The sequence below is a fragment of the Mobula birostris genome, chromosome 4 (assembly GCF_030028105.1).
Source record: "Mobula birostris isolate sMobBir1 chromosome 4, sMobBir1.hap1, whole genome shotgun sequence".
Lineage (NCBI taxonomy): Eukaryota > Metazoa > Chordata > Chondrichthyes > Myliobatiformes > Myliobatidae > Mobula > Mobula birostris.
This window is the reverse complement of record NC_092373.1, coordinates 53,981,104-54,005,637: the sequence shown is the minus strand read 5'-3', so window position 1 is coordinate 54,005,637 and position 24,534 is coordinate 53,981,104. Positions and strand designations below refer to the sequence as shown.

Here is a 24,534-nt window from a genome sequence, read left to right as displayed (position 1 = left end):
CTCACCAACCCTGTTCTGTCTCAGAATGCCATTGCCTCTATATGCAGACTTTTTGATAATGATTCTATTATTCCTATTTGTACCTTATCTGGACACATGTCTTGTTTCTGTACCTATCATATTACTACCCATTTTACCTTGGATTATCACCCCTTTCATCATTTAAATTTTCCTATCTTCTATCCTGTCACAGAACATTTGTTTCAGTCTTTCCTCCTTTATTTTATTTCTCCTCATTTGTTTTACTCATCATACTTTCTGCCTCTAATGAAAGGTTATGGAACTGATACATTCAGAATTAGTAAAGCATATGGGATCCTGTATTTGCAAAAAAAAAGCATAGAGATCAAAGGCGGGAAGCTCTGCTGAATCTATATATTTGTTGTTCATTATGTTCATCTGCAAACACTCAAGAACTTGTTTAAAATGTAATTTCCTTTGTGTACCAACCAGTCCTTGCTCATTATGTTATTTGGCTCAGAGGTAAAGGACGAATTGGAAAGAACTGTAGTGCTGGGGAGTGGGAATAGATCTCCTATAAAGATATCACCATTCTGAAGCACCCCGTTGCTGTATATTCCTGACATTTACAGCCTACTGAAGCAGTCTTGAGTCCTTAAACAAAAGGAAAAAACCTAAAAACATGATTTGAAACAGATCCTCACCTTGACAAACAATGTTACTTCTAACAGTGGCTTTCACCATTTATATCGCACTTTTGAAATCACGTATTATTTGGTTCTTCAACTGATAAAATTATCTCTAATAAACTTTCCCCTGAGAATTGTAACTATTACAGCCAAGAGATTATTTAAACTGGTACTCGAATCTCAAATTATATTCAAATCAAGAGAAAGTATCCTTAAAATTTAAGGTAAACAATGTTCAATTTTTCCTTCTTAAATTCATCAGAGATTATTGTTTCATCAGCAGTTTAAATATGTTGCCTGTCTTCAGATTGTGTATAATTTGTCATCTGGGGGAAGAAAGCAAATTCTGAAAACATAGTTGAGAAAGGCAAGCAACTAAAATCAAAGCTGAGGAGCAATAAAGCCACCCAGCAAAGTAAAACAAACCACTGGAGGAACTCAGTAGGTCAGGAAGCATCTCTAAAGGGAAATGGACAGTCAATATTTTGGATAAAAATATTCATCTGGACTGTCATAGTCATACTTTATTCATCCCGGGGGAAATTGGATTTCGTTACAGTTGCACCATAAATAATAAATAGTAATAGAACCATGAATAGTTAAATAGTAATATGTAAATTATGCCAGTAAATTATGAAATAAGTCCAGGACCAGCCTGTTGGCTCAGGGTGTCTGACCCTCCAAGAGACTGTAAGGGTCTCCTTCTGAAATACTGAATTTTCAACTCCCCTCCATAGGTGCTTTCAAACCCAATGAGTTTCTTCAGCAATTTGTTTTTTTCCTCAAATTCCAGCTTCTGCACTCTTCTATGTCTCCAATAACACCACCCACATTTGTATTTGAAAGAAGGAAGAAGCTTAACTGAATAATCCTCAAATACAGGAACATGATTCTTAACGCACAATTGATCTACCCAATTCAAACAGATGAAGATACAGTAACACACTAAATTTATTTTGGGCTACACATTACAATGAAGAATTTGCATCTCTTAAAAGTGTTTTAGCATGCATCCTGGATTGGAACTTGTGCTAAAGATACTTGAAAATGAGACCATCAGGGAGAGATATTTTTCTAACAGTGCACTGCCTTGTTGGAGCACATGAAGAGGAGGAGAGGTGTTCAACTCACACTGAAAGTCTACTGTATATAATTTGAGTGGCATATTGAACCAGTAAATTACAGGATTTCCGAAGTACTAACCCATTACCCTTATAACGGAATGGCAAGAAAATCAATGCTTTCCGAGCAATCTATAGTATTTGATTAATAATAGCAACCCAAGTCTATTTAGATGTAGCATCTGGATAAAGGGAGATATAGAATGTACAAATTGCAGTATTTGAAAAGGTAAAGTATAACCAAACATTCTTACAGTTACCTAATGTCCTATGGGAATAAATAACTTACTGCCTCAAAAGGAGCTTAGTAATATCTTAAGGATAGATTGCATTCAGAACTCATCTAGAAAAATTATTATTTTTTGCACTTGGCTTTGTTGGAAAATTCATATCAAAATTTATAGGTATTATGATAAATATTTTGATTACGGAGAATCAAAAGATTTGTATGTTCGTAGTAAGAATTAAAATCTCCGGCAACAGTGTTGTTCCTAAATTAAAACAAGTATTAGAAAATGTCAATTAAATGAAAGTTCAATGAATAATTTTAGAAACATACAACAAAGGAAAAAAGACTCTTTTTCATGGAGAAAAATTTTATCACCAATTTGACTTTAAAATTTTTCAGTGGCATTTTCAAATGGATACTATGCAGTAATATGATTATAAATGCTTGATCTTATCATGTGGCTGTCAGGTTGAACTCATGATCGTGTTCAATGGAAAGCATCTTAACTTAATTTATATTTAAATACAAATATTCATATCATTTAATTTGCTACAGCTGCCTTAGGATGAGGTAATGTGATTGAAATTAGGTAGACTAATTATCAAATGTTAACTGCTTGCATTTCAGCTTCAAATTGAAATATTCTTTGTCAGCTGTTTTTCACCCCAGTTATTGCACATTACCATGTGTTTCTGTGTAGAAATGACTGAACTGCTGCTTTAAAAAGGCAGTACCTAAGTCACATAAGACTGAGGTCAATGAGTTGGTGTGCTGGGATTTAGAATGTATGTCTAGTGCATATTCTGGAGCAGAGGGTGGTGGTAATGCACCATTAAGCTGGATGCCAACGGCCGTAAAACAAGATACAGACAGACAGACAGACACATAAGACTAAATCAAGAAGCTTAGATAATAAAAAGCAGAAAATGTTGGAGATATCAGCCTATCAGGTAATGGCAGTGTCATCTATATCATTTAATCTCTTCTGGCCTCTGCCATATCATACCCCATTCCTGTCAGTTCTCATAAACATAAAGTTCTCTGCAGATGCTGGAAATCTAGAGCAATGTACACAAAATGCTGGAGGAACTCAGCAGGTCAGGCAGCATCTATACAGAGGAATAAGCAGTTGACCTTTTTGGCCAACACCCTTCTCAGGACTCATTTCACATAATTTCTGTCCCTCCCTTCCCTCCCACACACCTCTCCCCTTCATCACTATCACTATTCTCTGTATCTTAATGATGATTTTTCTAATGAAATGTCATTGACATATAAGATTAGTAAGCTTTTTCTGCAAATGCTTCACATTTCCTGCAATCTGACCTCAAACCTAATGTTGAATGATGCTTATATTGAGCTTATACATTTTCTTTGTGACAGTGTGAATTTTCTTTGGATATTTCTATTTACACTCCTATCCCTCTGAGTAGATATACTGGCTACTATAAATTGCTCCACTTACAGGAAAATCCAGTGGAGTTCAGGGCAGAGTTGGTTACAGAGAAATGGGAATGAAGGGAATTGTCTGAGAGCCAGCATAGACCAAGGGTCACATGGTCTTTCTCTATGTTGTTAAAAAAGTATGCAAATAAAAAGCAACAAGAAAGGGCCAGACAAACCTCAGCATTCTCTGTATCTACAAGTTTTAGCTAGTTGTTAAATGGGCAAATGTGACAGATATAGTGGTAAACCCAGAGGTATAGCTTAGACTTAGTATTCTAATTTCAAAGATATGACATAAAATAATCTTTATTCATGGACCTGAATAGTTTCAGTTTCAAATAGCAAAAACAGGTACTCTGATAAGAAGTATACTGTTGATTTATATGACAGTTATGTTCATTATAACAACAGTGTAACCCTTATTTTGAAAATTTGTGAAATAGACCAGTTGTGCATATTTTTCTGTGTGCAAGTAATCAGATAGTAATTGAATAATTTCTCTACTTAATCATTTGCACCTGCGTAACTCAATCATGGAACAATACTATGGTTAACGAAAAACAGGTGGCATTTTGAATAATTGCACCAGTGTGTGTGACTCCATCAATATATGATCTTTTTTCGATTGAGGAATTCTCAAAATGCATAGCCTAAAAGAAATCCACTCTTGCAAAATTCTGCATTCCAAAGAGAAACAAACTGAAGATAAATATCATAAAATCATGCATTAAAATCATATATCACTTACTCTTTCCTATTTTGGGTGACTATTAGGAAAACACTGTTCTTGAAAAATGTCCAGTGTCTTTTTGCAAACCATAGCACAAAGAGTTGGCACTTTGTAAAGAGTACACATAATGGCAAAAGACCATAAGAGAGTTTAATCTTGCATATGGGAGAGGTTATTCTAATAGAAGGAATGGAGAAACCAATTTGATATGGAGAAGACCAGTCTGAAAATAGGAATCAAAGTGCCCAATGCAATATGTCTCCACCTGATGTTGTGACCCAACCCGCAGTTTGGAAAGATGTACAGATACATTTGTATAAGTTATTGTTTCCATTTTCCCTTGGGGAAGTCAAAGCTCAAAGTACATTTATTATCAAAGTATGTATACTGTATACAGTCTTGAGATTCACCTTCTTGCAGGCAGCCACAAAACAAAGAAACACACTAGAACCCATTAATAAAACATACAACAAAGACTGTTAATCAACCAATCTGCAAAAAAAAGAACAAATCGTGCAAGCAATAAAAAAGTTAACACACAGAACATTAACTGCAGAGTCCCCGAAAGTGAGTCCACAGCCACAGAGCAAGTTCAATGCTGAGGTGAGTGAAGACAGTCGAGGAGCCCAATGGCAACAGGCCATATCTGCAGAGTCAGTTCAGCACTGCAATGGGTAAACCTTGCGGAGCAGTGAGCTGAATGCCAGTTCAAGTGCACAAATAGAAGAAAAATAGTAAATAGAACACACATGGAGCATGAACTCCAGAGTCTCCAACAGTGAGTGACTACTGCAGAGCTCATTCAGAACCATGGCGAGTGAAGCACGTCCAGGAGCCCGAAGGCTGCAGGGCAACAACTGCTCGCAAAGCTGGCGGCATGGGTCCCCAGAACACTGTACCTCCCCCCGCCCACCCCCACACCCCAACAAACCTCCTAGAAAACCAATTTACATACCAAAAGTTACAATAATACATATAAGGTTAATTCACGGAACTTCCCAAAAATATGGTATATAGAACATATATTCATTGTTCAGGTGTCTTCTCCCAGCAACAGACTCAGAATAAACTCTTGCACATAGTCCTCATGGATGTGTGCCTCCTTGTTCTGTGAGCATGGGTGATTGTTTCACTTTTACCATTTTATCAGAAGTAATGAAAATACTAATGACAAAATTAATTATTTCAAGCTATAAGGAATATGGGAAGGAGAACGCATAATTAATTTAGTCTAATTTCTGCACCTTAGCCATTTGATATCATGTAAGCTAATAATTGTTGCCCACGTGACCTTTTCTCTTTGCTGACACTGTGTTTCTCAACATGCTTCATCTTGTTTAATTCCATTCCAAAGAATTTTTCAATTATTTCTCCTTTGCTCACTTCTATTTTTTTCTATATCTGACTTTAACAAAACTTCTAGATTAGGTATTTTCTTTTCTATTATAGTTGTGCATACTCTGCTGACAAGTACCAAGATGCTTTGGATGATTTGAGCCGATTTGGTTCATCGATTCCTGGTTGCGTCTTAAACTTGGATCAAGTTGTTACCCTGCTAATGTATGTACTTTGCCCATTTGTTCCCTGAATAGTTTACAATTGTATCCAAAATGTTTTTACTAAATTGTTTTCTGATAGTTCTATAGAATTCAGTTTCACTGTGTTCAGGATTTGAAAAGTAGTTGAGATGAAATGAAAGAGAATTGTGAAATTTTTAATATATGAAATTACAGTCAAGAAATCATGAGTAATGGCAAATTATAAAATGGAAGTGTGACTATATTTCCAAATACTGCCATGAGTTATAAACTGGTATTGTAATATCCCCATGTATTCAATTTAATAATCATGATAATAGTAAGATAGAATCCAGAGGGAAACAACTAAGTCTGGCTTTCCAATGATGACGGGAAATCATTGTTTATTTGACATAATTTTTACAAAGATTTTCAACAACTTGTTTGCTGAGGGTTACAAAATTCCTACGACGGGTGATTGATAAGTTCATGGCCTAAGGTAGAAGGAGTCAATTTTAGAGAACCTAGCACATGTATTTTTCAACATAGTCCCCTCCTACATGTACATACTTAGTCCATTGGTTGTGGAGCATATGGATCCCTTCTTTGTAGAAGTGGTCCACAGCAGGGGTGATTGATAAGCTCATGGCCTAAGATAGAAGGAGATGAGTTATTAACTTCAAACTTTTTGCATTATCGCTCAAAGAGTTGAACTGCACGTGCATGTAACAAGAGCGTCTTGGACTTCCAGATGGTCCACAGCAGAGGTGACTGATAAGTTCATGGCCTAAGGTAGAAGGAGATGAGTTATACCACTCTCATTGCATGCACGTGCAGTTCAACTCTTTAAGTGAAAATGCAGAAGGTCTGAAGTTTCTCCTCATCTCCTTGTACTTTAGGCCACGAACATATCAATCACCCCTGCTGTGGACCACTTCTGGAGGTCCAAGACACTGACTTCTACAAAGAAGGGATCCATATGCTTCACGACCGCTGGCCTAAGTGTGTAAATGTAGGAAAAATAAATGTGTTGGGTTTTCTAAAATTGACTCCTCCTACCTTAGGCCACAAACTTATCAATCACCCCTCGTATTTTCCTGTCTTCGGTGGGAAGTATGACGTTGTGGCCATTACAGAGACTTGGATGTCTCAGGAAGAGGAATGGCTGCTGAGTGTGCCAGGTTTTAGATGTTTCAAAAAGAACAGAGAGGGAGGCAAAAGAGGTGGAGGCATGGCATTCACTCAGTCAGTGTGGGTGGAAGTCAGAAACAAGAAAAAGGCAATAACTCTACTGGGTGATTCTTACAGATCCCCTAATAGTAGCACAAGGGGTTTAGATGGGGTGGAATTTGTTAGGTGTGTTCAGGAAGGTTTCCTGACGCAATATGTAGATAAGCCAACAAGAGGAAAGGCTGTACTTGATCTGGTATTGGGAAATGAACCTGGTCAGGTGTCAAATCTCTCAGTGGGAGAGTATTTTGGAATAACTCCGTCACCACAGCGCTGGAGAGGGATAGGAGCAGACAATTTGGGAAAACGTTTAATTGGAGTAGGGGGAAATATGATGCTATTAGTCAGGAACTTGGGAGCATAAATTTCCTCAAAGAATTCCTACAGTTTTGTCAGGCAAGATTTCTCCTTAAAGTAATGATTCTGACTTTGGGCCACAGGCCAACTGGTCTATGATTTCTTTTCTTCTGCCTCCCTTCCTTCTTAAAGAGTGGAGTGACATTTGCACTTTTCCAGTCCTCTGGAACCATTCTGGAATGTAATGATTCACTCCCAGCTGTGAAAGAAGTCTTTGAATCTACAGTCAGCTGAGCACTTGTTGATAGAACCCAGGGTTACTCAGATTTCTGAATTAACATAATAAATACACCTACGTAATTTCGGACATGTTGCCTAGAAATTCTGGGCAATCGTAGTTAATTGGCTATAATTGCACTAGGAACATATTGCATTGTCCCTCTGAAATTCCAAGTCAATAAAATTGAACTTCTGAGGCAGAATAAGATGTGCTGGTTCTTCTCTATAACTCCTTCATTTCTACTCACCAGAAACGAATTCCGAGGCAACAGAATTCTGCTTCTTCTTCAAGCTCCAGTGGTTAAAAAAATGAAATTAGAGCAATGTACAGATAAAGAGTTGAGTTATACTTATTAACAATAATAATCAAATCCTTTTGTAAAACTACATTCAATGCCATTTATAGAATTCATGTTATTTATTGTAGCTTCTTCATGATGAATATTTTATTAATAATTTTTAAGATGCCTGCATTACTTGCAAGAGGTGATCATTGCCCAGCACTCTGCTTTGCTACATTTCAAACATGCCTGAAATGTCTTGGTCTTGTTGCATGCAGTCATGGACTGTCTCATTCTTTGAGGAATTATGAATAGAATTGAATATTGTACAGCAAATGACTTAATGTGGGATGGCCCCTCTCTACATTCTAGCTGCTACTATCACGGGATAAGAAAATAAGCTAGCATATGGTTGTGGTCAGTAACTGGTGTGAATGGTCTGCCAAACAAGAATTGGTGAAAACATGCAGTATAAATCAAAGCATAAATGCTAATACAGTACTTGCATTCTGTCTGAAACTAGTTACTTTCCACAATTGGTCAGTGTGTGTAACATGTAAGTAATAGGATTCCTTTTGCTAATTACTGCTTCATCTTTATTGCCAGAACTTTCACAACCAAGTGAATAGTTGCTGTTGTCATAGTTCAGCAAGGACTTACTGCTACAACCAATTGCAAATGTCCTTTATCCTGTGCTGATCTTTCTACTCATATGTTACACTGTGACATAGATTTTCCAGAGAAATAATTAGGAACACATCTGGGATTTTTTGGTATTGATGATTACCTCAGTTTCTTTTTAACTGGCTGCTGCCTAGTTTCATCTACTCAGAGTTAAATAATTTTCCTTCTGTGTGAAGTCTCATTTGCTTCTTTTAAGTTTGAAAATAAATTGAAATCTTCTGGGCACTATGCCGAGATTTCCTCTTGCATGGTTGTTGCAAACAGAGTGCCATCAGGGCTGCATGAATAGAGCCTAACCCCGTGCAGCATTGTTTCCTACAGAAACTGGTAATATTTTCTTCCTTAGATTGCATATTACTGAAAGACTGTGTGCTATTTTCACCAAAACTGCTCCAGTTTGCTTAACTCTTAATCTGTCTGCATTTCTAGTACATAAAAAATAGAGGTCTATGGTCTAAATTTACAGTTGTTTGGTTTTGCATTCAGTAAGAAATTAGCACATTTATTGCTGGTGTTCCATAAAGTTCTTCAAACATGGTCTCAATGTAGTCATACCAAATACTATTTCCAATCCACCTTAAACTTTCAGCCAATTATTGGTAGATTTCTTTTGTTCACATAACTAATTACAGCTTAATTTTTTTGCCCCCATAGAGAACCACACATACCATTTGCAGGAATAGTGTCAATGTCACTCCAGAATATGTTCTTTTATAGGGCTTAGTGCTAAAGACATCTCACTAATCCTCAGGTAATGCACAACTCTTTGCTCAATAGAGCAGTCTCTTGTATCATCAATATTCACAGTGAAGTCTTCATTAACTTTTATCTTAGTAATTATTCTTACATCACTGATGGAGTATGTTATTTAAAATATATTACTCATATTGCTCACCTTCAATATTATATAAAACTTCCTTCTGTGGTTACAACCATAATTGTATCCTTTCTAACAGAATGATGTTTGTTTTAAATTCCACTTGTCATATACTTATTACAGATGATACTAAGATAGGTGGCATTGTGGATAATGAAGTAGGTTTTCAAAGCTTGCAGAGAGATTTAGGCCAGTTAGAAGAGTGGGCTGAAAGATGGCAGATGGAGTTTAATGCTGAAAAATGTGAGGTGCTACATTTTGGTAGGACTAATCAAAATAGGACATACATGGTAAATGGTAGGGCATTGAAGAATGCTGTAGAACAGAGGGATCTAGGAATAACGGTGCATAGTTCCCTGAAGGTGGAATCTCATGTGGATAGGATGAAGAAAGCTCTTGGTACGCTGGCCTTTATTAATCAGAGCATTGAGTATAGGAGTTGGGATGTAATGTTGAAATTGTACAAGGTATTGGTAAGGCCAAATTTGGAGTATTGTGTACAGTTCTGGTCACCGAATTATAGGAGAGATGTCAATAAAATTGAGAGAGTACAGAGGAGGTTTACTAAAATGTTGCCTGGGTTTCATCTCCTAAGTTACAGAGAAAGGTTGAACAAGTTAGGTCTTTATTCTTTGGAGCGTAGAAGGTTGAGGGGGGACTTGATAGAGGTGTTTAAAATTATGAGGAGGATTGATAGGGTTGACGTGGATAGGCTTTTTCAGTTGAGAGTGGGGGAGACTCAAACAAGAGGACATGAATTGAGAGTTAAAGGGCAAAAGTTTAGGGGTAACATGAGGGGGAACTTCTTTACTCAGAGAGTGGTAGCTGTGTGGAACGAGCTTCCAGCAGAAGTGGTTGAGGCAGGTTCGATGTTGTCGTTTAAAGTTAAATTGGATAGATATATGGACAGGAAGGGAATGGAGGGTTATGGGCTGAGTGCAGGTCAGGGGGACTAGGTGAGAGTAAGAGTTCGGCACGGACTAGAAGGGCCGAGATGGCCTGTTTCTGTGCTGTAATTGTTATATGGTTATATGGTTATTTATCCCTACATGTAGACCAATTTAAACATAACACCGAATGATTCCTAAAACAGTAATAGTTTTGTGTCAAACCAAGTTTATGTTCTACTTACCTGCCCCTGACAATGTCAGAGCTCCCACCAGTGTTTTTGTCATTGCATTATATTCTGCATTTACACTATTGCCTTGGCCAAGCCTCTTTGAAATTTTCAGGGATGTGACTATACTGTATGCCCATTGGATCTAAACTACTTTGTAACTTGCAAACTTGTATGTGGTCAGTTAATCTGAAACTAAAGCAAAATTGAAAAATGCACCAAAGTTGAAGAGCTGTGATTGTACTGGAATGAAATGTTTTGCAGCTTTTCTTTACCCATTAGCACCTTATTAATTATCTTCATCCTCATGTTCTGCTTTGATAGTCTAATTTAAAAAAAACTCCATTCACTTCATGAGCAATTTAGCATTTGTTGTAACTATTAAGCTTTCTGCTGGATGGCAGTTTTATATCATCTTTCACTTCGATTTATTTGGCTTGCCTCTTTATTCACAACAAACTTTGCAGGCACTAAGTATGATTTGTGACGTGGATGTTCTCAGTATTCTCACCAAACTTCTAACAAAGGTCATTGTAGAGTGTATACTTGGAACATGAAGCTCAAACAAAATGCATGTAATTTATTCTTCACAGACCACCTCTGGAACTTTTCAGACTGCAATGTGTATAGAGGTTACACGACAGTTCTTAATAAGATGATGATTTGAAGTGACGACCGTTGTTCACAACCACTATATAGTAAAAAAAATAGAGAGGCTTCTCTAATACCACTTGTAAAATCTGCAATCTTACTCGTCTTAAAAGGCAAGGGCAGCATGTGTAACAATAGACAACAGCCTGCAAATTCCACAAGTCAAGTCATGCATTTGCCTTAAAAGTTTTGCCATTCTTTATTTTTTTATGGATCTAAATCCCAAAATTCATAACTAAACATCACCAATAAAGTACTTTCACCACCAGCTATCAACCAGTTAAATAGGAGCATAAAATGTTGATCTTGCCAGCAATGCCCACAGTTTTGGAATAAAACAAAATCCCTATTCCACTTTGCAATTCCAATTCTACCCAAATACTGCAGTTGATTGGCTCAGTGTCCATTTAACCACTGTTGATGAATACAAAAATCATACCAAATCAAGATTGCAAACTGTATTTATACTGTTACGTACCCCGTAACTGGGTTGCCAAACCAGCAGAGATGGACCACTCGTTGGAGTCTGGATTACTAGGAACTAATAAAGTTTTATTAAAGAAATAAGTAATACAGTACTCTAATCATAAGGATATAAATGCAACAGGTTAGCAATGATAATGCACACATGTACACAGAACTAGGGTAATAGGAATCAAACCAAGGTCTATCGCAGTCTAGGGGTAAAATGTACAGTTTGCAGTAATCGCTGTTGTGCCGTTGGGGGGGGGAATGCAGTTTGTTTCAGGCAGACCTTTGATGTCTTCTATCCCGCTGTGGTCACCGACTGTGACCCCTCCGTTCCAGATACGACCGTTCTTCCGCGGTGAACCCGGCACCCAGGCAAGGGCAGACACACACACCAGGTTCCCACCGATCGTACCTTTACACCCTGTGAGTCTATGGTCGGTTCCCGCGAACTGGACCTCCAAACTCCCACCAACTTGTGGGGGCACACCGCTCTTTCCAGGGTCTCGTTATCTCGTGATCTCATGGTGTCTGTCAATATTCTGAATTGTGTTTCTTTTCCGTTAAGCTCTCTCTCCTCTCTCATTAGCATTTTGAACGTTTCTCCATTGTCTCTCTTATCTCTCTCATTAGCACCAATCGCTCGATAACTTGGTTTGGCGTCACAATACATCCAATAATGACAACATACACAAATATAAAAGACAACAGCATAAATGGGAGCCCACTTCCAAATAGTGCGGATATCCCTCGCTCGGTATGGGATATCATGTAAACAGACAGGTGAGCCCAGATCGTCACACCACGACTGTCTACAAGAACAAGAGACTGCGAATTGCCACTTGGAATGTTCGAACCCTACACCAAGCTGCTAAGCTAGAAAACATAAAATTAGAAATGAAGAGGCTAGAAGCCAGCATCCTCAGCCTAAGCGAAATAAGATGGAAAGGCACTGGAGTATTCCAATCAGACGACTACAGGATGATATACTCTGGTGGAGATAAACATGAAAATGGTGTTGCAATCATCTTAGACAAAGAAACGTCCAACAGCCTGCTAGGATACTGGCATATCTCAGACAGAATGATGCTAATCAAACTAAAAGGACAACAAAACAACATCTCTATCATCCAAGTATATGCACCCACAATGGAAAGCTCAGAGGAAGAAATTGATGCCTTCTACCACTCCCTAGATAAAGCACTAGAAGAATGCAAATCACAAGAAGCCATTATAGTCATGGGCGACTTCAATGCAAAAGTTGGTGAGGGAAGAGAAGACCATATTGTTGGAAACCAGGGATTGGGAGAAAGAAATGAGAGGAGAAAAGCTTACATCATGGTGTAAAATAGACAATCAGATAATCACTAACACTTGATTTAAACAACATCCAAGAAGGAAATAGATATGGAGAAGCCCAGATGGGAACAACAAAAATCAAATCAACTACATAACAAATTCAAAAACTCGATAACTCAATCCAGAATATATTGTTTACATCAATACAGAATGGTGCAAGAACTCTGTGCTGGTTTCCATGTACTGCTCATCGCTAGTGGAGTTTGTGACTGTTAGTTGCAGACCATTTTATTTACCACGGGAATTCACCATTGTCCTTAAAGTCGGAGTCTACATTCCCCCCCAGAGCTTACGCTAAGGAGGCGCTCTGTGAACTGTATGGTGCTATTAGCGAACTGCAGAACGTACACCCTGATGGACTGTTTATTGTCGCCGGAGATTTTAATCACACTAACCTGAAGTCAATGCTCCCCAGATTCCATCAGAGTGTGGACTTTGTAACAAGAGAAGAGAACGCGTTGGACCTTGTTTAAACAAACATTCCCGACGTGTACCGGTGGAGCCCCGCCCCCACCTCAGTTACTCACATCACGCTAATCCCAGCATACAGACCACTCCTCAGGCGCTCCAGACCAGTTCAGAAGCAGGTGAAAACCTGGCCAGCAGGAGCCATCTTTACTCTCCAACACTGCTTTGAGCACACTGACGGGCACGTGTTCAGGGAGGCTGCAGCTGACGGCGACCCTACCAATTTAGAGGAGTACACAGCATCAGTGACTAGCTACATCAGCAAGTGCATTGATGATGTCACTGTGGCCACGACCATCACTACACGCGCTAACCAGAAGCCATGGATGACCACGGAGGCGTGTGCGCTGCTGAGGACCCGTGACTCCGCCTTCAGAGCAGGCGACAAGGCAGCCCTAACAACAGCAATGGCCAAACTGTCCTGAGCCATCAGAGAGGCAAAGAGTGCACATGCCCAGTGAATCCACAGCCACTTCCGGGACAGCGGCGACACTCGGCGCATGCGGAAGGGCATTCAGGACATCACCAACTACAAGACAACACCACCTGCCTGTGGTGGTGATGCCTCCCTCCCAGATGTGTTGAACAACTTCTACGCTCGTTTCGAGTCAGAAAATGACATGGTGGTGAGGAAGACCACCCCTCCTCCAAATGACCAGATGCTGTGTCTTACCGTGGCCGATGTGAGGAGAACCCTGTTCAGGGTCAACCCACGGAAGGCTGCTGGACCAGACAATATTCCTGGTGGAGTGCCTAGTGGATGTGCAGACCAGCTGGCAGAGATTCTCACTGACATCTTCAACATCTCCCTGAGCAGCGCTGTCGTTCCTATGTGCTTCAAGGCCGCCACCATCGTCCCCATGTCAAAGAAGTCTTCAGTGTCCTGCCTCAATGATTACTGTCCCCTTGCACTCACTTCCATCATCATGAAGTGTTTCGAGAGACTTGTCATGAGGCACATCAAGTCCCTGCTGCCTCCCTCACTGGACCCCTGCAGTTCGCATACCATCCCAACCGTTCAACAGACGACACCATTACCATCACCATCCACCTGGGCCTAACCCACCTGGACAAAAAAGACACGTATGTTCGAATGTTGTTCATAACCTTCAGTTCAGCATTCAACACAATCGTTCCTCAGAAACTGATTGGAAATCTGAGCCTACTGGGCCTGAACACCTCCCTCTATAACTGGATCCTAGACTTCCTGACTGGGAGACCTCAGTCAGTCCGGATTGCAAGCAGCATCGCCAACACCATCACACTGAGCACAGGGGCCCCCCACGGCTGTGTGTTCAGTCCATGGCTGTTCACTCTGCTGACCCACAACAGTGCTGCAACACACAGCTCAAACCACATCACCAAGTTTGCCGATAACACAACCATGGTGGGTCTTATCAGCAAGAATGATGAGTCAGCATACAGAGAGGAGGTGCAGTGGCTGATGGACTGGTGCAGAGCCAACAACCTGTCTCTGAATGTGAACAAAACAAAAGAGATGGATGTTGACTTCAGGAGGACACGGAGCGACCACTCTCCGCTGAACATCAACGACTCCTCTGTAGAGATCATTAAGAGCACCAGATTTCTTGGTGTTCACCTGGTGGAGGATCTCACCTGGTCCCTCAACACCAGTTCCATAGCAAAGAAAGCCCAGCAGCATCTCTACTTTCTGCGAAGGCTGAGAAAAGTCCATCTCCCACCCCCCATCCTCACCACATTCTACAGAGGTTGTATTGAGAGCATCCTGAGCAGCTGCATTGCTGCCTGGTTGGGAAATTGCACCATCCTGGATCGCAAGACCCTACAGCAGATAGTGAGGCCAACTGAGATCATCAGGGTCTCTCTTCCTGCCATTACAGACATTTACATCACGCGCTGCATCTGTAAAACAAACAGCATTATGAAGGACCCCACGCACCCCTCATACAAACTCTTCTCCCTCCTGCCATCTGGCAAAAGGCACCGAAGCTTTCGGGCTCTCACGACCAGACTATGCAAGTTTCTTCCCCCAAGCCATCAGACTCGTCAATACCCAGCCTACTGCCCTCTACTGTGCCTATTGTCTTGTTTATTATTTATTGTAATGGCTGCACTGTTTTGTACACTTTAATGCAGTCCTGGGTAGGTGTGTAGTCTAGTGTAGTTTTTGTGTTGTTTTACGTAGTTCAGTGTAGTTTTTGTATTGTTTCATGTAGCACCATGGTTCTGAAAAACATTGTCTGGTTTTTACTGTGTACTGTACCAGAGGTTATGGTCGAAATGACAATAAAAAGTGACTTGACTTGATATGACTTGACAAAAGCTACCCTGGAGCAGACTGTGGAAGCGACCACATACCAGTCATTTGCAAAATGAGAATAAAGATGAGAAAATTAAAGAAACCAAGAAGATCAGAACCACTGGCTTATCAACAACTACAAAACAACCCTGATCTGAAAACAGAATACACAATCAAGGCGAAAAACAGTTCTCAATTGCTGCAGGATGAAGGAGGCAAATCTTCCTGGGCCATACTGAAGGAATCCATGGTTCAAGCTGTAAAAGAAACAATCCTGCAGAAAGAACAGCAAAGTAAGAAGACAATTGATGCAACAAAAACAGACCATCAAACCAAGAGACAGCGAAGAATACAAACAACTTGATAAAACAATTTAAAAAATGCAGAGACGCTAAAGACAGATGGCTAAATGAGAATTGCTCAGAGATGGAAATGCTACAAACCCATAACCCTCGAACAAAGTTGATGCACAGTAAGATTAAAGAACTAACGGGGAAATTACCTTGCTCAGCAAGTGGATGCATCAAGGCAAAAGACAGCAACTTAATTATGAGCAAAGGAGAAATCCTAAACAGATGGACAGAATATATAAAAGATCTTTTTGAAGACCAAAGAGGATTAAAACCAAACATAAAGAAGAATCTTGAAGGACCTAGCATTCTAAAATCAGAAATTCAAGCAGCCATAAATAAAACAAAACATAACAGAGCAACTGGTCCAGACAACATCGCTATTGAAGTGATACCGACCTTAGAAGATTTTGGAATAGAGGAAATAACAGAAATAGCAAATGAAATCTATGATCATGGGGAGATACCTGATGATTTAAGTAAATCAGTGTTCATCACACTTCCAAAGAAAGAGGGAGCAGCAGAATGTGAGTTACATCGTACAATAAGCCTGATGAGCCACGTGGCAAAAATTATTCTCAGTGTAATCATGATGAGAGCAAGACGCTGTATTAAACCAGAAATCAGTAAAGAACAATGTGGCTTTTTGGGAAACACTGGAACCAGAAATGCAATTTTCATGCTACGGATAATCTGTGAACAAGCCATCCAGGTACAAAAAGACAGCTACCTATGTTTCATCAACTGTACAAAAGCTTTTGACACTGTCAGACACCAAGATGTTCTAGAAATGCTTCAAGATCTTGACATAGATGGGAAAGATGTACGTTTCTTAAGAAACTTATACTGGGACCAGACAGCATCCATCAGAATAGAAGGAGGAGTGAGTGAGTATGTGAATATCACGAGAGGAGTCAGGCAAGGTTGTGTCTTTTCGCCAGACTTATTCAACCTGTATAGTGAAAATATCTTAAGTATCAAAGACATCAAAGGATTCACAATTGGAGGCCATAATATAAATATCAGATATGCTGATGACATCATACTAATAGCTGACTCAGAAACAAAACTTCAAGAACTACTCACTATAGTGGCAGCAGAAAGTAATCGCAGAGGCCTCTCAATCAACGGCAAGAAGACAGAAAGCATGGTCATCTCCAGAAAGACAAACATCCCACAATGTGTGATCAAGATCGGAAATACAAACATCAAACAAGTCAACAAATTCAGATATCTTGGCAGCCTAATAACAAGTGATGGCAGGTGCGACACAGATATCAAATACAGAATAGCAATGGCGAAAGAAGCTTTCCAAAAGATAAAGACCATATTAACAGACAGAAAGATGAGCACGTACACTAAAAACAGAATACTGCAGTGCTACATTTATTCTATCCTGACTTATGGAAGTGAATGCTGGACCATTTCCCCAGCAATGGGAAACAGACCAGAAGCAGCTGCATTATGGTTCTACAGGAGAATGTTAAAAATATCGTAGATCACACACATTTTGTTTCTGAGTCAGCTATTAGTACGATGTCATCAAATGAAGAAGTTTTCAGAAGAGACCAAGCAGATAGATCACTCATATCAACAATAAAAAAAAGACAACTCAAATTCCTAGGACACATTATGCAGAAAGATGAACTAGAAAAACTCACACTCTCTGGAAAGGTTGAGGGGAGCAAATCTAGAGGAAGAACTCGGCTTATGTCCATCAAAAGCCTAGCCAGGTGGCTACACATCGAGGAAATGGAAGTCATCCAAAGAACAAGGGATAGTTCTATATGGAAAACCATGGTCACCAACGTCCACATTGGATATGGTACCAGGACAGACAGACAATGACAACAGATAACTTAAAAATATCAATTTCAGCATTCTTAATGCCCAACATGCACATACCTGCCTGTTCCATGGCTCCATTGGTTTTATGTATACACTACCGGTGCAGTAAAGTGTGCTGCAGATGGCTGTGAAGGTTGATCTAAACTATTAGAGTAATCAGCATTTGCTGGGGCAATTGCATAAGTTAATAGCTGAAAACCAGGGTGGTTAGGATTGTTACTAATCTCTCAGGATGTGTTTACAAATTCCAATGGTCATTGTTGTTCTAGTAGACGAATTGAAATGGCAACCACAAGGAAATCTGCAGATGCTGGAAATTCAAGCAACACACACAAAAATGCTGGTGGAACGCAGCAGGCTAGACAGCATCCATAGGAAGAGGTACAGTCGATGTTTCGGGCCAAGATCCTTCGTCAGGACTAACTGAAAGAAGGGATACTAAGAGATTTGAAAGTGGGAGGGGGAGAGGGAGATCCAAAATGATAGCAGACAGGAGGGGGAGGGATAAAGCTAAGAGCTGTAAGGTTGATTGGCAAAAGGGATACAAGGCTGGAGAGGGGAGAGGATTGAGACAGGAGGCCTAGGGAGAAAGAGGGAAGGGAGCACCAGAGGAAAATGGAGAGCAGGCAAGCAGTTATTGTAAGAGGGACAGAGAGAGAAAGAGGAAAAAAGGAAAAAATAATAAATAAATAGATTGGGGGGGGCGCACATTAACGGAGGTTAGATAAGTCAATGTTCATGCCATCAGGTTGGAGGCTACCCATACAGAACAAGGTGTTTCTCCAGCCTGAGTGTGGCTTCATCTTGACAGTAGGGTAGGCCATGGATAAACATATCAGAAAGTTGAAATGGCATGGCACTTTCAAACCCCCCAGCCCCCATAAAGGTATTCAGAATCTTGATGAGTTGCCTGAACCTGTATAGCAGGTATCTGAGCTCTGGTTCTGGAGGCAGCAATTTCAACTTTAGATCCCAAATGCAGAATGGGCTGAGAGGCAGTATTGAAAAGGGGAAAGAGACAAACAGGATGGAAAGGTCAGTTGCCTTGGCCCACCTCACCACTTAAAGTCAGAGCACCTTTGTAAGGGTTATGAAATTATTGTTCGCTTACTAACTTGCCCATAGTTAAACATCCATATACAGACTTCTTCCAAAAGCATTAGTATTATCAAACTTGAGTGGAGGACATAAGCAGCAAATCAAACCTCTAGTCAAAAATCAGCTTACAAGTCATGTCATGAATTGACTGTAATTTCACTGAAGGACAAAGACAATTCAGATGTGGCAATAACAAATTAGACCACTTCTGTGGTCCTTTCTGTCTGAGCTAAATAAGGAAGCGGAGCATAGGGAAATAAAATACTCCAAATACAAGTTGGATAAAATCCTGTTGGATGTCAACAACTGGTTGAATCATTCTACCTGTGGTCAAAATCTACAAACTAATGAGAGTTATTTGCAATGTTTCTCTCATCAGCTCCCCATCCTACCTGGAAATCTAGCACACATTAACCCCTTATGAGAACTACCAGATGGTTGAAGGTGGATATCAATTTGCTAGTCACCTGCAGAAACACCCAGGGTAACCAATGAACAACATGATTACCAGCTTTCAGAAAACACCATGGATATTAATGAACTCATTACCATATACTGAGCAGTAACCAAAATATAATGTATTAACAGGGCAATAACCACCTAGCAAAAAGAATGGGTTCTACATATCCCTAGATGCATGGTGCTCTGGAAAGCAAGGAGGCAGTCACATTATGGAGAACATTAGTGTTTTGAACAGATGTCTTAGAATAAAGGATAGCTGATAAAATGTCGTGCTATTATAGTAGTGTAAATAAACCATGGACCAACTAATAAACGATACCAAGGAGCAAATTTTCAGAAATATGCAAAATAGGAATTTTGGCCAAACATTAACGATCAAAATTTTGGTTCCGCCTCACTTGAAGTAATCTGTACAAATCCGGTTGCCCCATTACAGGAAGAATGTGAAAGTCTTTGGAAAGGGCGCAGAAGAGGTTTATCATAATGTCTCCTGAATTGGAGGGCATGAACAAGGGGAGCTTGAACAAGTTTGTGCTGTTTTCTCTGGAGCAAAGGTTGATGGAAGTTGTAGTGCTATGAGGTGCAGATAGGGAACACAGCTAGAATCCTTAACTGTAGGGTAGAAATGCCATGAAAGTAAGGTGAAGAGAAGAAAAGGACTAAAGGAGATGTGGGGCATTCTTTTTAAAATAATCTAAACACAGAGGTAAGTGCCTGGAATGAGCTGCTGGTGAGTGGTGGAAATAGATGATAGTAATATTTAAGATGCCACCAGATACACATGGATACGCAGGGAATGAAAGCATATGGGCCATGTACCTAAAGAAGAGAATGTCTTTTCTATTTTGTGCTGAAGGAACTATTTCTGTGATTTACTGTTCTATGCTCTAATAGCAATAACAAGGGGCTGGATGGGGAACTAATTTCTAAGGTGTTCAGCACTTTATTAATAAGTTTGCAAGGAAAGACATTCAGAACATTTTAATACTATACTTTATTGAGATGCAACAATAAACATAATCTGTAGATAGGAAATATGCATGCAATAAAATGAATTACTAAAAATATTTACAGCAGCACCTATATATATATTTATACACTGACTTAAGTCACAAGTTATTTGCATGTTGACCAACAGATCTCATTTCCAGCAAAGATGCAAAATGAATGTATACCTTTGACTCTTACTTCAAAAATAATCATTTTCTTGCTTTAGAAAGCAGTTTGTTTCACTTAATTATTTAATATGTAGATCCCAGAACAAAATTGTTGGTCAATCATTTTTAATGATCGTTTCACTCACTTGAACTTACATTTTTCTCAACACTGGTGGCATACCACTTGAATACAAAATTCTGACTTTGTGCCTACTATAAAATTTAAACAAGTAACTAACTAGAGAGGGAAAAACTGACAGGAGTACTGACAAATGTTGTGATTTAGGCATTTTGTTTTTAAGGAACTATACCAGAAATTTTAAACAAGGCCTTTTTGGATGAGTAATCTCTTGCAGCCATAATACAAATCATGATTCCCTATACCCACCCAAAATAAAAACCTTTGCATCAGAAGCATGATGAATAACCTAGCTGTTATAAAATGGCAGTTTCAACATGGTTGTCAGATTGTTCAGACACATCAGCATAAAATTACTGATTCTTACAGTGATGTACAAACACTTGCAGTACTAACTAAGTAAACTGAAAATTACCTCACAAATAAAATCTTTGGTGCTGGTTCTGCTTTCTCAAGCAGGTGAATGCTAAAGCAACTTAAATAAACAATTTATTCAATCTACTTACAAGTCTGTATCTTAGAGGTTTAGTCACAAAATTTGGTTACACAAGTATGCATAAACACAATTTAGGTTAAATAATGCATAGAAACATCCAGGTAGATGGATTAAGTTTTTTTTTGAACTGGCAAAATTCTGCTCATGACAAATTGATAGACCTATTGTGGGGGGCAAACAATTGGAATTCTGCCAAAACAGACTAGATTTTCATGAATACTTCAGTAGTAAACTCAAAACAAGAAATCCTTTACATTATGCTAATAACAAAGTTAATGCTGCATGGAAATTTCAAAACTGTCTGATCAGTTCATTAATTTGACAAAGCTTACAATAAATTACAAATTCTGATTGGGATATGCAAGTGATCAAATTAAGGCAACAAACAATTAGCACATTAATAAACTTATCAAGACAGGTATCAAAGTGAAATTATTTCACAGAATGAAATAAGTAGTTCAGTTCATAAAATAGATGTAAAATTGTCAAATGATACATTAAAAAGGCTGCTTTTGGAAAATGCTAATCCTCATACACCAAATATATATTTGTTCACCCAAATTAGGAAATATGTACATTACAATAAAGTTAGCTGCTAATATATTTCCTAAAACATGTACGTGTTCAGGATTTTTGGCAAAAATAAAACACTTCAAAAGTTCAATAGCCCATTAAAGTCAGAAGTGCATTCTTTTCAGTCACTTCCAAGAAAAACCAAACAGCTGGTAACTTTGTACAAAATGCTGGAGGAACTCAGCAAGTCAGGCAGCGTCTATGGAAAAGAATAAGCAGTCAACGTTTTGGGCCAAGACCCTTCATCAGGTCATCAGCTAGTAAGTTGTTCATCTAGAACAATGCAATTATAAGCCATCAAGAATTTTATACAGACTGGGACACACTTAAATGTTATCAAAACAATCTTTTATTTGGCAAAATACTTGTAAAGGATCTGATCAAGAAAATTGGTCACACCAATAATTAAGTTTTGCAATGACACAATGGCAATGGCTTAAGTAAATGTACTGTAAATGAAATTAATTTTAGAATATGAAGATAATTTAGAGGTCACCAAAACACAACAAAAGCTGAACATTTTACCAGGACAATCTGATGCTAAATTCATTTACCCCAACATATCCTTAGACCACCAAAATGTGTCCTTGCACAACAATGAATTACATATAAGGCTCCAAGGTTGGTGAGGGTTTAACAAAAAAAGTGCAAAGTATCAGCTCCATTTACACTTTCACTGTACTGTTAATATTGGGAATGTGTTCAGAGAAAGAAATTATTTTATTCACTCCCATTCCGTGGTTCCAGGTGGTTTTGAGGTCAAGTCATACATGACACGGGAGATTCCAGGTATCTTCTTGATTTCTCTCACCATTTTTAAAATAACCTGGTAATTACAGGAAAAAACTTTAAATAATAGCATTGAAAAGCATTTGAAAACACTTGTATGCATTTCATTTGCTATATGCTGTTTCATTTGGATGTATTCATATATAGTTAAATGACAATTAAACTTGAATGGAATTAACTTGCAAAAGCTCTGAAATGGCTTTCTTGACTGATAAAACAGGATGTGATAAATATCTCACGTCTCAGCTGATTTACCAAGGTAGCACATGAAACTGTCCCTAAGTAGACTGCTCCTGGTACCAGTAGTTACTTACTAGATGATCCTGGTAGAAACTGGATTAGCCTTAGTCATGATTGAAAAGTCCACTTACACTCATTAATTCTCTGCATTTGAAGAACAATCATTTGAAAACCAAATTATTAGCTGTTTGTATCTACCCGAAAGGATAATGAAATTTCAGTGGATAAAGCTAGAGAATATTTACTGAAAAAGTATAATTAAATGCCATGTTAACTTCAGCATCAAATCACGATAGAAAACATTTATATTCAATAATACTTATCAGGAAACATCTAAGAGGGTGTATTTAAACAAAATTCAAATCTCACCTCTTCAGGAATGTGGTTACCAGGAGTTGCTGGTATGCCAGTCATGAAATCACTGGTAATGAAGGTCCGAATAACTACAGATCTCTGGCAGGATGGTTGTTTTTGGAGTGGATCACGGTCAAAATGCAATGGAGTTAAAATAACTGGCATCTGACTAACTTTTCCAGAGAAACCTACAAACATTTGAGGCAATATGTTTTAATGCGGCTACAGTTAGATTATTTGCAGATATTGAGTGTACCCAAAGTAATCAGTACTGTTAATTTTTATATATTGTTCAAAGCCATAACACAAGTTCTTATTCATACACATTCTGCTCCCCCAAAGCACTTTGAATTCTCCTCATAAACCACATTGCCATCATGCTTTCATCATCAAACATGGTAGATAGTGAGGGTATGGGAAACCCACTTTCATTGGTCAGGGCATTAAATATAAGAACAGGGAGATTACACTCCCAACTTTACAAAACATCAGCCAGACATTTGCTGGATGACCGCATGCGATCAGTCACAATACCGTAGGAAAGATATGTTAGTGATGGAGTCGGCATAGAGATTTTACAGGATGTTGCTTGACTTTGAAATGACAACTATATCTTTCTCATCAACCTTTGAGACGTACACCAGTATGCAGGTGGTTCAGGCTGTAATCCATTGTTTGAGGTTTTGCTTTCTAATTTGGATCCCAGCCATCGGGAAGACGAAGAGTGAGTACTCACAAAAACTTCAGACATCCTTGCAACACCAGGGACATGCAGTGGATGTGGCAAGGTATACAATCATAATAGATTACAAATCCACATCACGTCAACAGTGATGCCTCCCTTCCTGATAGGCTGAATGTCTTCTATGCACGATTTGACGTAATGAATGATATGACATTGAGGAAAGCCCCATCTCCCCAAGGAACAGGCACCCTGCCTGGCCACAGCTCAGGTGAAGAGGATCCTAGCCAGGGGAAAAACTCTACAAAGCCCTGGGGCTGGACAACATGCCTGGTCAGGCACTGAGGGACTGTGCAGCCCAGCTAAGAGGTCTTAACAGATTTCTTTAATATCTTTGAAATACTCAAAGTCCTTGCCCAAGGGGTGGCAGTAACTGGCCTAAATAATTACTGCCCAGTGGCACCTACTTAAACAATTATGAAGTGTTTGAAGCAGCTGGTAATGGATTGTATAAAATCCCACATTCCCGCTACAATGGATCCTTTCCAGTTCACCAACCGCTCAAATCAGCATAGTAATGCCATAGCCCCAGCCATCCACTTCATCCCATCCTACCTAGAAAACAATGTCTCATACATTAGGATGTTGTTCATTGACTTCA

At 39.1% G+C, this 24,534-nt stretch overlaps 1 protein-coding gene across 2 annotated transcripts in view; it reads right to left on the bottom strand.

The window, feature by feature from the left end:
• Positions 1-20,418: 20,418 nt before the first annotated feature.
• The window catches only part of gmps (guanine monophosphate synthase), a 60,906-nt gene continuing 56,790 nt past the window's right edge, over positions 20,419-24,534 (bottom strand). For both annotated transcript variants that reach the window (XM_072255362.1, XM_072255360.1), the window contains exons 15-16: positions 23,207-23,379; positions 20,419-22,634 (exon numbers count right to left, since the gene is read on the bottom strand). In XM_072255362.1, coding sequence (XP_072111463.1) covers positions 22,533-22,634; positions 23,207-23,379 — 275 coding nt within the window. In that variant the 3' untranslated portion in view covers positions 20,419-22,532. The remainder of the gene's footprint in view (positions 22,635-23,206; positions 23,380-24,534) is intronic.